We start from the raw sequence: 16,322 nt of genomic DNA, 5'->3' as shown, positions 1-16,322 counted from the left end.
AGGAAGGAAGGAAGGAAGGATCTCCCTGCCCGAGCAATGGTGTCGATTCTGGGGTGCTGCCGTTGGCTTTTCTGGGGTTCCCCTCTGTCTCTCCCCTTTTCCTCCCCATTTTTTTAATCAATTAAAGCAAATAACGTTTTCTGTTTGCCACCAGGCCCCTCCTGCCATTGGCCAGGGCCTCCCACGTGACGAGGAATTGGCTGCAATTTCGCCCCAGCCTCGAGTTTGGCAGAGCAGGGTCCCCCTCCGCCCGAGTTATCGCAATATAACAATTACAGGAAAACCCCGGGACCCTCATCATCCCCGCCATCCCAAACCCGAGGCCTCCGCTTCCTCTCCCCCTCCTCCTCCTCCTCCTCCTCCTCCTCCTCCCTCTCCCCCGCCTCCCTCCCGCTTTTTAAAGCCGGGCCCTGGAAAAGCCATGAATTTTGAATTTGAGAGGGAGATCGGGTTCATAAACAGCCAGCCTTCGCTCGCTGAGTGCCTGACGTCTCTGCCCGCTGTCCTGGAGACATTTCAAACTTCATCAATCAAGGACTCGACGTTAATTCCTCCTCCTTTCGAGCAGAGCCTCCTCCAAAGCCTCGGTCCTTGCTCGGGCAGGAGCCGCAGCCGAGCCCCGCATGGCCCGGCCCGGCCCGGCCCGGCCCGGCCCGGCCCCCGGGCTGCGGAATTCCCTTGGATGAAGGAGAAGAAATCGTCCAAGAGAAGCGGCCACGCTGCGGCCGCCTCGTCCCCGCCATCCTCATCCTCATCTTCCTCCTCCTCATCCTCCTCCTCGCTGCCGGCGCCCGCCGCGGGATCTCCCGCAGGTTCGTATGGCCGGGGCGGGGGGTGCATCGGAAAATGGAAAATAATGGAGAAAAAAAATACGGGAAACGGCCAATTCCGGCCCAAAACAGCCCCAGCCCATCCCCCTGCCCGCGAGGCTCCCCCGGGATCGGGGAATTCACGGAGCGAGGAACCGGGGGGGTTCTGCTGCCTCCTCCTCCTCCTCCTCCTCCCAGGGAAAATCAGAAATTTCTGCCACTTCTGCCCAAGCCCCGAGCGAGCAGGGCCCGCAGGGGTTTGCAGCTCCGTTCGTTCGGCTTTCAACGCCAGAGCTGCGGGGTTTTACAGCCCACGGGGGGAAAAAAAGGGGAAAAAAATTCAAAAAAGGGGGAAAAGCAAAGACAACGAAACGCCAAAGATGCGCGGAGGGGGAAGGAAAATGAATGGGTGGGGAGGTGAAAGAGCCAGGGCTGATCCTGCGAAATGAAATTATTGCACCCCAAACCCCCCAGAAACAGGAGCAGCCTCTCGCTGCTCGGCCTCCCTGCCTGCCTCCCTCGGGATAGAGCGCGGGAGGAACAATTCCAGGATTTCCAGGGCTCGGGCAATGCTCGGCAGGACCAGGGCGGACACCGCAGCTCATTGGCCCGGGAAAAGTGGGATAATGAAAGCAAAGCACCGGGAAAAGGTAAAAAAAACCCCAAAAAACCAAAAAACCACAGAACAACAAAAAACGGGACAGAGGGAATGAAGAAATTGAGAAGAAAAATTGAGAATGAATTTAGAAGAAATGGGGAATAAATTTAGAATAAATTTAGAATAAATTTAGAATAAATTTAGAATAAATGTAGAAGAAATTTAGAAGAAATTTAGAAGAAATTTAGAAGAAATTTAGGAGTTTAGAAATATCCTGCATTTTAGGGATTTAGAAGGAAGGTAGGAATTCTTTTTACGCTCCAGGGCGGCAGAGAGGGAAGGGCTCTAAAGGGAGAGACCAGGGAGCGAAATCCCCTTTTCCCCCCGGGGCAGAGACCTCGTCCGGAGCGGGAAAAGTTCAACGGGCGAATTTTGGTGCCAATTCCCGTGATTTTTTTTTCTTCCCGGCAGAGGCGGCGGGGCCGGCGGACGGCAGCGGCTCCAGGAGGCTCCGCACCGCCTACACCAACACGCAGCTGCTGGAGCTGGAGAAGGAATTCCACTTCAACAAATACCTGTGCCGGCCCCGCCGGGTGGAGATCGCGGCGCTGCTGCAGCTCAGCGAGCGCCAGGTCAAGGTGTGGTTCCAGAACCGGAGGATGAAGCACAAGAGGCAGACGCAGCACAGGGAGGAGCCGCCCTCGGCCGGGACGGAGGAGGCCGCGGAGCAGCGCGCAGGGAACGCGGAGCAGAGCGCAGGGAGCGCGGAGCCGGAGCTCGGGGCGCTCTCGGTGGAGCCGTGCCTGGAGCTCGGCCCGGGCTCCCTGGAGAGCCCCCTGCGCTTCTCCGAGGAGGAGCTGGAGCTGTTCGGCAGCGCGCTCTGCACCATGGACCTGCGGCAGCTGGAGCTGCCCTGACCGCAGCTGCGAGCCCCCGGCGCTGCCGCAGGGATTGGGGCGCTCGGCCTCGCAGCGGCCGCTGCCGGCACCCCCGAAGCTGCCCGGAGAGGAGGGGGAGCCCGAAAATGCGGCCAGAGAAAAGGGGGACCCCGGAAATATGGCCTGAGAGAAAAGGGGGAACCCTCAAAACATGGCCAGAGAAAAGGGGGAACCCGAAAATATGGCCTCAGAAAAGGGGAAACCCGGAAATGCGGCCTGAGAAAAGGGGAACACCGGAAATGCGGCCTGAGAAAAGGGGAACCCTCAAAACATGGCCAGAGAAAAGGGAAAACCCGGATATATGGCCAGAGAAAAGGGGAACACCGGATATATGGCCTGAGAAAAGGGGAAACCCGGAAATCTGGCCTGAGAAAAGGGGAACACCGGATATATGGCCTGAGAAAAGGGGAAACCCGGAAATCTGGCCAGAGAAAAGGGGAACCCGGATATATGGCCAGAGAAAAGGGGGAACACCGGATATATGGCCTGAGAAAAGGGGAAACCCGGAAATGTGGCCAGAGAAAAGGGGAACCCGGATATATGGCCAGAGAAAAGGGGAACACCGGATATATGGCCAGAGAAAAGGGGAACACCGGATATATGGCCTGAGAAAAGGGGAACACCGGATATATGGCCTGAGAAAAGGGGGAACACCGGATATATGGGCAGAGAAAAGGGGGAACCCGGAAATCTGGCCTGAGAAAAGGGGGAACACCGGATATATGGCCTGAGAAAAGGGGAAACCCGGAAATGTGGCCAGAGAAAAGGGGGAACCTTCAAATTATGGCCTGGGAAAAGGGGAAACCCGGAAATCTGGCCTAAAATAAGGAGAACTCCCAAAATCTGCCCTGAGAGAAGGGGAACCCTCAAAGCCTGGCCTAAAACAAGGACAACGACCCAAATCTGGCCTAAACGAAGGGGAGCCCACCTTAATCTGCCCTGGAAAAAGAGGAACCCCCAAAATCTGCCCTGAAAAAAGGGGAACCCCCCAAAATCGGCCCTAAAAGAAGGGAAACCCCCCAAAATCTGGCTTAGGAGAAGAGGAAAGCCCCCAAAAGAAGGGAAACACCCCAAAATCGGCCCTAAAAGAAGGGGAACCCCCCAAAATCGGCCCTAAAAGAAGAGGAAAGCCCCCAAAAGAAGGGGAACCCCCCAAAATCCCCCTGAAGCCATTTCCCATTCAGTCGCCTCCTCCCACTTCCGTTGGAAGCTCCGAGCCACCCAAACCTCCCTCCCAAATTTATTCCAGAAGGGGAAAGAGCGGCCCCAGTTTTGCTAAAATTCAGGTAATTTCGTGATCCTTTTATTTATATTTTTCCTCCCCCCCTTATTTATTTCCAAGGAAGCAGCCGGCGGTTCTCATGCACGGGGGGAGATTTCAGCCCCCGGAGAGAAAAAAAAAAAAAAAATTAAATTTATAAATCCTCCTCCCCAGCGACTTTCTCAGGAATCAGAACGAGACTTTTAGATTTCATAATAAAATAAAAAAAAAAAGAAAATTAAAAAAAAACAGGGGAATTTTCCTTCCTCTTTTTACGTTTTAGATGTAGATTATTTATTCAAATCCTTTCATAGCAAAGGGCAAATTATTTATTGTATATTTTTTTCATAGAGTAAATAAACGCCTTTATAAAAGTGACAGAAGCGTGTTTGCTCTGGATTTCATTCCAAAAAAGCGCTTTTTTTTGTTTTGTTTTGTTTTGTTTTGTTTTCCTCCATAAATCATTCGCTTTTCCCTGCTTTGTAACGAGGTTTAATCATCTCCTCGTGTGCCCTGGGAGGAGACAAAAGGAATCGCTCCCAGCCAACGATTCCAGAGGAAATATTCCCGAGTTCTGGGCTCGTTTTCCCCCAGCTCGGGGTTTGTTTATTTATTCGTTTATTTATTTATTGTAACCAATCAAAGCGGGGTGGTTCTTTCTTAATTTTAGCGTTTTGGGGTTCTGCTTCGGGGACGGGAAAAATCCTCGAATTTGAGGGGAAAAAAGGGGAAAAAATACAAATAAAACCCTAAAAAATAAAGGGGATAAAGGGATGGGAAAACAACACAAAGGCAGCGCGGAGCCCACGCGAATTCCGGGGCCATTCCCGGCCTCCCACATCCCAATCCCGCCCTTCATCCCCATCCTCCTCCTCCTCCTCCTCCTCCTCCTCCTCCTCCTCCTTTCTCTCAGAATCCACCACAGTTCCCGGGCTTTGAAACGTCCGGAGCTGCAAAAAACGGTCGATTTTTGGGGTGAATTTGGTGCTTTCAGTGCCTGGGCGGGGTCACCCCCCCTACCCTGCCTCTCCAGGGAAATTTGGGATCTTTTATTTGGGGTAAAAAGCAGCAGAGCGGGGCTGGGTTCACACTGAGAAAATAAAATAAATAAAAATAAACAGAAGCTAAATAAAAGCAGGCGAAGGCCAGAGAGACGTTTGGGAATGGCTGTGGGTGATCTCTCTCGGCTCGAACAAAGAGGGGCCGGGGTGGTTTTGGGGCCACCTTTGGGTCCCCAAATCTCCTCCCCAAGAGAGGAGCCGGCAATGCCCAAACCTCGCTCCTCGCTGCGCTTGCCCGCATTCAAAACCCACTCCGGCCATGAATATTTGAATATTTGAATATTTAAATTTCCCAGCCCCGTTGCCAGGGGGAAAGGGCAGCGCTGGAGCCGAGCCCAGCCCCTCTCCCACCGCCTCCCCTCCGCTCGGGGGTCCCCGAGCCGCGAGTCTGGGGGAGCAGAGCCCCCCCAAACCCTTTATTCTTTATTTTGGGGGTTATTTCACAGCCCCGGCTGCTGCGGCGCGCTCGGAGCTGCCAGACGGGGCCATCAAAGCGCCATTTGCTCCAGTGCTTCCCACCTTCCTCCTCCTCCTCCTCCTCCTCCCACCCCATTCCAGGCCAGCAGGGGAAGCTCGGCCCTGCCCCAGGTTGGTTTTGGGGTCTGAGCATCCTTTAGGCCTCCCCAGGGGCAGCCCCTCCTGTATCCAGGTGAAAAACGAGGAAACAAATCTCCAAAAGAGCGGCGGATTGACTCCACACGGAGATGGTGATTGACACACGGAGATAGTGATTGACACATGGAGATGGTCATTGACACATGGAGATGGTCATTGACACCCTGAGATGGTCATTGGCACACTGAGATGGTCATTGGCACACTGGGATGGTCATTGACACATGGAGATGGTCATGGACGCACTGGGATGGTCACTGACACACTGGGATGGTCATTGGCACACTGGGATGGTCATTGACACACGGAGATGGTCATTGGCACACTGGGGTGGTCATTGGCACACTGGGATGGTCATTGGCACACTGGGATGGTCATGGACGCACTGGGATGGTCATTGGCACACTGGGATGGTCATTGATGCACTGGGATGGTCACTGACACATGGAGATGGTCATTGGCACACGGAGATGGTCATGGACGCACTGGGATGGTCATTCCCACACTGAGATGGTCATTGGCACACTGAGATGGTCATTCCCACACTCAGATGGTCATTGGCACACTGGGATGGTCATTGACACACTGAGATGGTCATTCCCACACTGAGATGGTCATTGACACATGGAGATGGTCATTGGCACACTGAGATGGTCATTGGCACATGGAGATGGTGATTGACACACTCAGATGGTCATTGACACACTGGGATGGTCATTGGCACACTGGGATGGTCATTGGCACACTCAGATGGTCATTGGCACACTGAGATGGTCATTGGCACACTGAGATGGTCATTGACACACTCAGATGGTCATTGACACACGGAGATGGTCATTCCCACACTGAGATGCTCTTCAGACTAAAAATGAGGGGAAATGTCCCAAAACGGGCGGATTTCCGCATTTCCACGCCCTTTTCCCCTGGGGAAGGGAGGAGGGGAAGGGCGAGGCCGAGGGAGGGGTCAGGAGGGAGCCCCTGGAAAAGGGACAGGGAAAGGGGTCCCTAAATCGCCCAAATTAAACCCAGAGTTCTTATCAATACCTGTCCCCAGTGAGGGTGGGGAAAAAGACCCCAAACCCCTCCCCAGATTAAACCCCGAGTTATTCTCGCTTCAAATCCTTAATGAGGGTGGGACAAGAGACCCCCAAACCCCCCAGATCAAACCTCAACTCCTGATTGACACCAATCCCCGATGGGGGAGGAAAAAGAGACCCCAAACCCCCTCCCCACATTAAACCCTGGGTTGTTATTGATAAAAATCCCTGACGAGGGTGGGAAAAGGGACCCCAGACCCCCCCAGATCAAACCCCGAGCCCCCATCGATCCCGGTCCCCAATGAGGGTGGGGAAAGGGACCCCAAAGTCCCTCCCCAGATCAAACCCCGAGTTCTCATTGATACCAATCCCCAATAGGGGTGGGGAAAGGGACCCCAAAATCCCTCCCCGAATTAAACCCGAGCCCCATCGATCCCGATCCCCAATGAGGGTGGGAAAGGGACCCCAAGGCCCCCCCAGATCAAATCCGAGCCCCCATCGATCCCGATCCCCAGTGAGGGTGGCAAAAGGGACCCCAAAATCCCCCCCCAAATTAAACCCCGAGTTATTCTCGCTGCAAATCCCCAGTGAGGGTGGGGAAAGGGACCCCAAAGTCCCTCCCCAGATCAAACCCCGAGCCCCCATAGATCCCAGTCCCCAGTGAGGACGGCAAAAGGGACCCAAAACCCTCCCCAGATTAAACCCGGCGTTCTCGTTGATAAAAACCCCGACCGGGGGCGGGAATCCCGGTCCCCAGTGAAGGTGGCAAAAGGGACCCCAGACCCCTCCCCAGATTAAACCCGGCGCTCTCATTGATAAAAATCCCAAACGGGGACGGGAATCCCGGTCCCCAGTGAAGGTGGCAAAAGGGACCCCAGACCCCTCCCCAGATTAAACCCGGCGCTCTCATTGCCAAAAACCCCGACCGGGGGCGGGAATCCCGGTCCCCAGTGAAGGTGGCAAAAGGGACCCCAAAATCCCCCCCCAGATTAAACCCGGCGTTCTCGTAGCCAAAAACCCCGACCGGGGGCGGGAATCCCGGTCCCCAGCGAGGCCCGTGCTGCGTTCCCGGCGTGGCCGCGGCTCCGGGCCCCAGCCCCGCTCAATGCCCGGCCCAAAGGCCCTCCCCGACCGCGGCGCCGAGGTTTTCATCATGCCCCGAACAGCGGGGCCCTTCCTATCTGTCCTAATTAGCGAGACCGAGGCGTCGGGAGGAGGGCAGGGGGAATATTCAATAAAATCTGAATTATTGAGCGGCCGCGAGGTTCTGCCGTTCTTCCCTTTGCCTCCTCCAAAATGTCAAAGGAACGGCGGGCGGATATTTGCGGCCCTGCCCTTCTGTTCCGCGCAACTGGAGGGCATTAATTAAGCGAATTAAGCATATTAAGCATATTCAGGTCCTTGATTGTTGGCGGTAATTAAGCGGGGAATATGCAAATGAGCGGCGCGCTGGGGAAATGTTGGTTTGGGGAGGGCGGGGTGTTCGTGAGCGGCTCCTGGAGATGTGGGACCGACCCTGGGAACCTTCCCTGGAATGGGAATGGGAATTCCCTGGGACGGGGCCTGGCAGGGGCAGCTCCCTTTTCCCGGGAATTCTGCAGCTTTTGGGGCATTTTGGGGAATTTTCCCTCTCATTTTATTTTTTCCCTCTTTCATTTCCCTCTCAGTTTCTCTATTTCCCTCTCATCCGTTTCCAGCTTTTCACCCGAAGCTGCTCCAGAGGCTCCAAAGGGAGGAGCTGGGAGGGGCAACCCCGTCCTGGAACCCCCCGGGTTTATCCCGGCTCCATTTCCTCGCTGGGAGCTGAAATTCGGGCGGGGAGAAAATGGGGGGAAAAAGGGCGGATTTGGGTCTCCTGAGCCCCGATATCGCCAAACGCGAGCTGCCGATATCGGCCATTGATCACTGATCAGCGGCCATTGATTGATCCATGGGCTGGGGGGCGGGACCTGGGTGTGGGATCGGGGGGAACCCAAGGGGTTTGGGATCGGAGGGGATCCAGAGGGATTTGGGATTGGAGGGGATCCAGAGGGATTTGGGATCTCAGGGAACCCCCAGGAATCTGGGATCCGAGGGGAACCCCAGGGATTTGGGATCGGAGGGGATCCAGAGGGATTTGGGACCCCCAGATAGATTTGGGGTCTGAGGGAATCCCCAGGGATTTGGGATCAGAGGGAATCTGGAAGGATTTGGGATTGGAGAGAATCTGGGGGGATTTGGGATCTCAGGGAACCCCCAGGAATCTGGGATCCGAGGGGAACCCCAGGAATTTGGGATTTGAGGCGATCCCCAGGGATTTGGGATTTGAGGGATTTGGGATCTGAGGGAATACCCAGGGATTTGGGGTCTGAGGGAACCCCAGGGATTTGAGGGATTTGAGGGATTTGGGGTCTGAGTGAACCCCAGGGATTTGGGATTTGAGGGATTTGAGGGATTTGAGGGATTTGGGGTCTGAGGGAACCCCAGGAATTTGGGGTCTGAGTGAACCCCAGGGATTTGGGATCTGAGGGATTTGGGGTCTGAGGGAACCCCAGGGATTTGGGATTTGAGGGATTTGGGGTCTGAGGGAATCCCCAGGGATTTGGGATTTGAGGGATTTGGGGTCTGAGGGAATCCCCAGGGATTTGGGGTCTGAGGGAATCCCCAGGGATTTGGGATTTGAGGGATTTGGGATCTGAGGGAATCCCCAGGAATCTGGGATCTGAGGGATTTGGGGTCTGAGTGAACCCCAGGGATTTGGGATCGGGGGGGATCCCCAGGAATTCGGGACCCCCCAAATCCCCGTCCCAGGGCAGCGGCTCCAGACCCCTCCTCTCCGCTCCGGCGCACTAATGAATATGCAAATGACCCTCATTAATGAGGCGATGGAGAGGCCGCTGGGATTCCCAGGGAAGCAGGGCAGGATCCCCTGAATAATCCAATATTCCCATTTTATCCCCATTACCTGGGCCTTTTTCCCTTTCCCCCACCCTCTTTTATCTGAATTATCTGCGCTTTTCCCCCGTTTTTCCTTCCCTATTTTATCTGAATTATCTGTTTGGTTTTTTTTTCCCGTTGTGTTTTTGTTTGTTTTCTATTTTATCTGAATTTTCTGCCTTTTCTTTTTTCCCCACGCATGACCCGATGTCTGTAACTCATTAAATCCCCTCTTTTCCCTCCCCTCCCATCCCACCCTTCCATCCGCCAAACAAATAAAAAAATTCGGATTTTTCGCCTCAGCTCTGATTGAGGTTTCCCCTAAAAAAGTTCTATTTAACCCCCCAAAAAAGTCCTATTTAACCCCCTAAGAAGTCCTATTTAACCCCCAAAAAAGTCCTATTTAACCCCCCCAAAAAAGTTCTATTTAACCCCCCAAAAAAGTTCTATTTAACCCCCAAAAAAGTTCTATTTAACTCCCCAAAAAAGTTCTATTTAAGCCCCCAAAAAAGTCCTATTTAACCCCCCAAAAAAGTCCTATTTAACCCCCCAAAAAAGTTCTATTTGACCCCCCCAAAAAATTTATGTTTAACTTCGGAAAAGTTACATTAAACCTCAAAAAAAGTTGTATTTAACCCCAAAACCGAAACATCTGGAGACTGCCGAGCCTTTGGAAATGCCTCGTTCCTCCTCTGTGGCCTGCACAGAAACCTCCCGGGTTCAAGATTTAAAATGCAGATTTAAGATCGAGATTTAAAATACAGATTTCAAATGAAGGTTTAAAATACGGATTTCAAATGAAGATTTAAAATACAAATTTCAAATGAAGGTTTAAAATACAGATTTCAAACGAAGGTTTAAGATGCAGATTTCAAATCGAGGTTTCAAACCAAGACTCAAAATCAAGATTTATAACGCTTTTAAAATGAAGGTTTCAAACAAGGGTTTCCAACAAAGATTTCAAACGAAGATTTCCGACAAAGGCTAAAAATGAAGATTTTAAAGTAAAGATTTAAAACCGAGATGCTCCCATGGGAACAAGAGCTGGGGCTCCTCCCCCAGGGCAGAATTTGGGGGCAGAAAATGGAATTTTGGGGCAGAAAATGGAATTTGGGGGCAGAAAATGGAATTTTGGGGGCAGAAAATGGAATTTTGGGGCAGCCGGGGGGGCCGGGGCATGTTGGGAACGGGGCCCTTGCTCCAGCCCGGGTTCTCCCCATAAAAAAGCGATTTTTCTGAATTCCCGGGGTGATCCCAGCCCTAAATCCCCCCTCTGAACGATAAGAACAAAACAAAAGCGATTTTTCCAAATTCTCAAAATTATCCCAGCCCTCAATCCCTCATCTGAGCCTTAGGAACCCCAAAAAAAGCGATTTTCCCGAATTCCCGGGGTGATCCCAGCCCCGCTGCCCGTCCCCATTTCAGGCTGAATTTTGCACAATTTCGCCAACTCTGGCTCCGATTTTGGGACCCCTGTTCCATCCACTAAAAAAATAAATAAATAAATTTTAAAAAAACCCGGATTTTCCACCTCAGCTCTAATCCAGGCTTGGCTTAGAGGAAAAGTTCCCCTGCCACAACTGAAAGAAAAAAAAAATCGCGATTTTTGGTGATTTTCATTTAAAATAATCCCTTTGATGCAGCAGAGATCGCGGTGGGAAACCAGCAGGAAACACAAACCCATCGACTCCAGGCCGGAATAAACATCTGCATTTTCTCCTTTATTTTTTTTTCGTTTTACAGCCATAAATCACCCGTTTGAACCCGAACGCAACGAAATATCAAAGGAATCGAATTAGAAATCGATTTTTGCTGCCAGGGGAATGACGGGAGAGCCGCTCGGAGTCACGCAAAGAAGGGAGGAGAGAGGTTTGAAGAACATTTATATTTAAAATATTCTCATTTCTGGGCCTCTCCGCGCCCCAGCAAAGCGCGAATAAATGAATAAAGAAGCGCTTGGGATGGAAACTTTAATTTTTTTTAAATGGAAGAACGGGAGCTGGAAGCGGCTTGAAAAAAAAAACGAAATTTTGGGCTTGAGACGAGGCGGGGAAAGCGACGGCGGGGTGGGATTTGGCACCAAATGTTGGCCCCCAGCGCGTGGGATGAGCGAGAATGGATTTTCCCTGCCGGGTTTGGCTCTCGGGGTGAACTTTTGGCCCGGGGAGAGGCAGCGGAGCCGCTCCCGGAGCGTGGCCGGGCCGTAAATCCCTGACAAGAACAAATGGCCGTGGGCGTCCGCCCTTGTCCCCCTCGGCCGAACAAGTCAATAAATGTGTCCTGGCCCTGTTCCCATTCTCTGAGCCCGGCCTGGAGGCAGGCTCTGCCCTCCTCCTCCTCCTCCTCAGCTGGGGACGGCAGCGGCCCAGCAAAGCCCAGCTTAGTGCCCCGGCGTGGTTTAGAGCGCCCGAAAATGGGCTCGGTAGGGAGTGTGCGGTGTGTGAGCCCCTAAAACCGGGTTTGGTAGGGACTGAGCATAACATAACCCCTAAAACCGGGTTTGGTAGGGAGTGTGCGGTGTGTGAAACCCTAAAACCGGGTTTGGTAGGGACTGAGCAGTGCATGATACCCTAAAACCGGGTTTGGTAGGGACTGAGCATAACATAACCCCTAAAACTGGGTTTGGTAGAGAGTGTGCGGTGTGTGAGTCCCTAAAACCGGGTTTGGTAGGGACTGAGCAGTGCACAACCCCTAAAACCGGGTTTGGTAGGGAGTGTGCGGTGTGTGAAACCCTAAAACCGGGTTTGGTAGGGACTGAGCAGTGCATGAAACCCTAAAACCGGGTTTGGTAGGGACTGAGCAGTGCACAACCCCTAAAACCGGGTTTGGTAGGGAGTGTGCAGTGCATGATACCCTAAAGCCGGGTTTGGTAGGGACTGAGCATAACATAACCCCTAAAACCGGGTTTGGTAGGGAGTGTGCGGTGTGTGAAACCCTAAAACCAGGTTTGGTAGGGAGTGTGTGGTGTGTGAGCCCCTAAAACCGGGTTTGGTAGGGACTGAGCATAACATAACCCCTAAAATCGGGTTTGGTAGGGAGTGTGCAGTGCATGAGCCCCTAAAACCGGGTTTGGTAGAGACTGAGCAGTGCACAACCCCTAAAACCCCAGTTTAGTCAGGAGTGCGTGGTGTGTGAGCACCTAAACCCGGTTTCAGTCGGGAATGCGCAGCGAGTGAGCTCCAAAAACCTGGTTTTAGTAGAGAATGTGCAATACGTGAACTCCTAACCCGGATTTAGTCAGGAGTGTGCAGAACGTGAGCCCCTAAACCCGGTTTTGGTCGGGACCGTGCAGAACGTGAGCCCCTAAACCCGGATTTGGTCAGGACCGTGCAGAACGTGAGCCCCTAAGCCCGGTTTTGGTCGGGACTGTGCAGAACGTGAGCCCCTAAGCCCGGATTTAGTCAGGACTGTGCAGGACGTGATCCCCTAAGCCCGGTTTTAGTGCGAGGACGGACGGGAAGGTGCCCAGGTGAGCGCAGGGCTCGGTCTCAGTTCCCATCCCGGAACGGCCAGGCCGGGCCTGGCGCGGCTCCAGCTCTGCCCTCGGTAACTTTATTTGGCCTCTCATTAGAATGTTGATTTAATTAGGGCGCACAAAGCCCGGATTAAAGCGAGGACCGAGCGCGTTTTTTCTTGGGCAGCTTTCAGCGTCCCGGAAAAGGCCGAGGCGCTTTGGGGGGAAAAGTTCCCCAATGAATCAAAGAGCGTCCGCGCATCCTTTTGTGCTCGCACCTCCCCATCCCCTCGCCCTCTTTTCTTTCCCTCACACCGAGCCGGCATCGGGGGCAAAAAACCTTTTTAAAGTCAGGACTCGCGCCTGAGCCCGGCTCCCCGCATAACTCGGGGCCCTTTTTAGCACTTTAAAACCACTCGCGGGTCGCCGCGATCCTTCCCCCCGGCGCCTCCCCGCACCCCGCTCTCTTTTAAAGCCTTTGAGGAGAAGATTTTGACGCGGCCGTGTTGTTATCAGATTGATGGGCCGGGTTTGATTGAAGCCCCTTTGTCATGCAAATGTCAGGCCCGTGATGGATGAGCCCGGAGCCGGCCGCAAACTTCGGGAGCCCCGCGCTCATTGGGCTGGGCCCGCTCCGCCCGCGGGGTCCCCCCCGGCTGGGCCGCGGTGCCGCGGGGTCCCCCATGCCCGGGCAGGAAGTTTCCCAGCTTTGACAGACGGCCCGGAGGTTGGAGGGCAGGCGGCATCGCCCCCAAAACGGGCTGACCCTCCTCCATCACTGGCAGATGGACAATACCGCCATGAACTCCTTCTTGGAGTTCGCAATTTGTAACCGCGGCACCGCCGCCTTCCCGCACCTCGCCGAGCCCTCCCCGTCCTTCCCGCCGTGCTCGGGCAGCCCCGCTCCGAGCTCCGAGGGTCCCTTCGGCCCTGCGGCCCCCGCCGGACACCTCCCCCAGCACGGCTTCCACGCTCCTTCCTCCTCCTCCTCCTCCTCCTCCTCCTCCTCGTCCCGCTTCTCCAGCCCGGCTTACCCGGCCCAGGCTTACCCGCAGCTCTACCTGGCCCAGCAGGACGCGGACGGGATTTTCTTCCAGGGGCCCTCGGGCTACGGCTCGGCCTCGCTGGCCGAGGGTTTCTGCGGGGCGCCGGGGCAGTTCCAGCCCGGCCTGGGCCCGGAGCCGCCCGCGGGCCCCGCGTACCTGCCCGGCCTCTACGGGGACATCTCGGGGGCCCTGCTCGAGGAGCCGGAGCCTCCGGGGCACCCCGAGCCCGGCGCCAGGGCCGGGGCAGCGCAGACCTTCGAGTGGATGAGGGTGAAGAGGAACCCCCCCAAAACAGGTGAGTGTGGGGTGCGGGGCTGAGGTCCCCAGGGTTTGGGGTCGTCTTCCAGAGGAGCAAAGGCTTGAGTTGGGTTTGGTTGGGTTTTGGGGGGTTTGGTTGGGTTTTGGGGGGTTTAGTTGGGTTTTGGAGGCTTTAGTTGGGTTTTGGGGGTTTTTGAGGGTTTGGTTGGGTTTTGGGGGGTTTAGTTGGGTTTTGGGGGGTTTGGTTGGGTTTTGGGGTGGTTTCTTGGTGTTTGTGTTGGGTTTGGTTGGGTTTTGGGGTCCTTTCTTTGGGTTTTGGGGGTGGGTTTTTTTTCTGGTCTTTGGGTTTGGGTTTGTTTGGGGTTTGGGGCCTTTTTGTTAACCCCTGCCCAGAGATTTCCCATCACATCCCACCAAGCGTCCCTGAGCTCGGCTTCCCGCAGGCCCGAGGCCGATTTAAGCCCAGCTCGGAGCAGGAAACTCCCGGCGCTTCCTCCTCCTTCCCCAGCCGTGCCCTCCATCCCCTCCTCCATTGTTCCACTTCCTTCCCCACCACCTTCCCTTAAAGCCTGGCCTTCCTCCTCCTCCTCCCCCGCCATCATCATCCTCCTCCTCCTCCCCTTCCAGCCCTTCCCGCGGGGGCCAGGGATGGATCCCGGGGGGAAAACTCAGGGGATGGATCCGGGGGGAAATCCAGGGAGAAAACCCAGGGGGAAAACCCAGGGGGGAAACACAGGGGGAAAACACAGAGGGAAAACTCAGGGGATGGATCCTGGGGGAAAATCCAGGGATGGATCCCAGGGGGAAAATCCAGGGGGAAAACCCAGGGGATGGATCCCAGGGGGAAAATCCAAAGAATGGATCCTGGGAGGGAAATCCAGGGGATGGATCCCAGGGGGAAAATCCAGGGATGGATCCTGGGGGGAAAATCAAGGGAGAAAACCCAGGGGATGGATCCTGGGGGAAAATCCAGGGATGGATCCCGGGGGAAAATCCAGGGATGGATCCTGGGGGAAAAATCAAGGGAGAAAACCAGGGGATGGATCCCAGAGGTAAAATCCAGGGGAAAACCCAGGGGATGGATCCCAGGGGAAAAATCAAGGGAGAAACCCCAGGGGATGGATCCCAGAGGGAAAATCCAGGAGAAAATCCAGGGGATGGATCCCAGGGGAAAAATCAAGGGAGAAACCCCAGGGGATGGATCCCAGAGGGAAAATCCAGGGATGGATCCTGGGGGAAAACTCAGGGAATGGATCCCAGGGGGAAAAGCCCAGCCGGGAAGATGAGGGGATGGATCCCCAGGATCCCCAGGGTCTCCAGGGTCTCCAGGATCCCCAGATGCATCCCCGGGATCTCCGTGCGGATCTGCGGGAAAAGCAGAGCCCGGAGCGGGGCCGGGGCGAGCGCGGAGCTCGGGGCAGGGGAAGGGGACGGCCCTCAGGGGAGGGATTGCTCCGGCCGCTCCTGCCCTGGCGGTTTTTGGGTTTTTTCAGGCAAAACGTCGGAGCTGGGGCTCCTGGGGCCGCCCAACGCCATCCGCACCAACTTCAGCACCAAGCAGCTGACGGAGCTGGAGAAGGAGTTCCACTTCAACAAGTACCTGACGCGGGCCCGCAGGGTGGAGATCGCGGCCACCCTGGAGCTCAACGAGACGCAGGTGAAGATCTGGTTCCAGAACCGGCGGATGAAGCAGAAGAAGAGGGAGAAGGAGGGGCTGGCCCCGGCCGCTGCCCGCAGGGCGGCCAAGGACGAGGGCTCGGATCCCTCCTCGCCTGAGGCCTCGCCCAGCTCCGGCTCCTCCTGAGCCCCCCCAGAGCTGCCGGGGGTGTCCCCGAGCCCCCGCAGGACCCTCGGGGCCGTCCCCACGCGGGCGGCGCCGCCCGAGCCTCTCTCTTTATTTATGGCCCCTCTGCGGGCGCCGCGCTCCCAAGGAGCGGCCGTGGAGCGATTTCCCAATTTCCGTGTCTCAGGGACTTCTCTGCCTTTCCCCTTCCCCTTTAGGAACTGCACTTTCAACTCCAGGAAAAAACAAAACAAACAAACAAACAAACAAACAAACAAAAACTTTAATTTAGTTCGCTCCCCTTTGGAAAAACGAGCGCAACGATTTTTTCGTTTTCCCTCTCCCCCCCCCAGCCCGATGCGTTTTTCCTCCTTGTGAGAATGTAAAACAAAAACCCCACACACACAAAAAAAAAAGTTAAAAGTTACGGGCATTTTTCCCTTTTCCTTTCCCTTTTATTTCCTGATTGTAGAGCTTGAAACCAGCCCCGAGGCGCCCAAGACGCTCGAGGCCTCTGCCAAGACCCAAACCCTCAGGAAAGGAAAGG

General features: G+C 54.8%; 2 protein-coding genes across 2 annotated transcripts; both read left to right on the top strand.

Annotated features, from left to right (window-relative positions):
* Positions 1-409: 409 nt before the first annotated feature.
* Positions 410-2,348, top strand: HOXB2 (homeobox B2). The gene is made up of 2 exons (XM_054649736.2): positions 410-793; positions 1,881-2,348. The coding sequence occupies exons 1-2, from the start codon at positions 422-424 to the stop codon at positions 2,322-2,324; spliced, it is 816 nt and encodes a 271-aa protein (XP_054505711.2). The 5' UTR covers positions 410-421; the 3' UTR covers positions 2,325-2,348.
* An 11,125-nt stretch (positions 2,349-13,473) lies between these two features.
* On the top strand, positions 13,474-15,796 carry HOXB1 (homeobox B1). The gene is made up of 2 exons (XM_054649832.2): positions 13,474-14,029; positions 15,486-15,796. The coding sequence occupies exons 1-2, from the start codon at positions 13,474-13,476 to the stop codon at positions 15,794-15,796; spliced, it is 867 nt and encodes a 288-aa protein (XP_054505807.2).
* The last annotated feature ends 526 nt before the right edge of the window (positions 15,797-16,322 follow it).

This window comes from Agelaius phoeniceus, chromosome 26 (genome assembly GCF_051311805.1).
Source record: "Agelaius phoeniceus isolate bAgePho1 chromosome 26, bAgePho1.hap1, whole genome shotgun sequence".
Taxonomy (NCBI): domain Eukaryota; kingdom Metazoa; phylum Chordata; class Aves; order Passeriformes; family Icteridae; genus Agelaius; species Agelaius phoeniceus.
This window is presented reverse-complemented; position numbering and strand designations above follow the sequence as displayed.

Coding starts and splice junctions, on each gene's coding strand:
- HOXB1 (XM_054649832.2), top strand. CDS start 13,474: ATGGACAATACCGCCATGAACTCCTTCTTGGAGTTCGCAATTTGTAAC. Junction 14,030..15,485: donor GAGGAACCCCCCCAAAACAG/GTGAGTGTGGGG, acceptor GGGTTTTTTCAG/GCAAAACGTCGGAGCTGGGG.
- HOXB2 (XM_054649736.2), top strand. CDS start 422: ATGAATTTTGAATTTGAGAGGGAGATCGGGTTCATAAACAGCCAGCCT. Junction 794..1,880: donor CCTCCTCGCTGCCGGCGCCC/GCCGCGGGATCT, acceptor TTCCCGGCAGAG/GCGGCGGGGCCGGCGGACGG.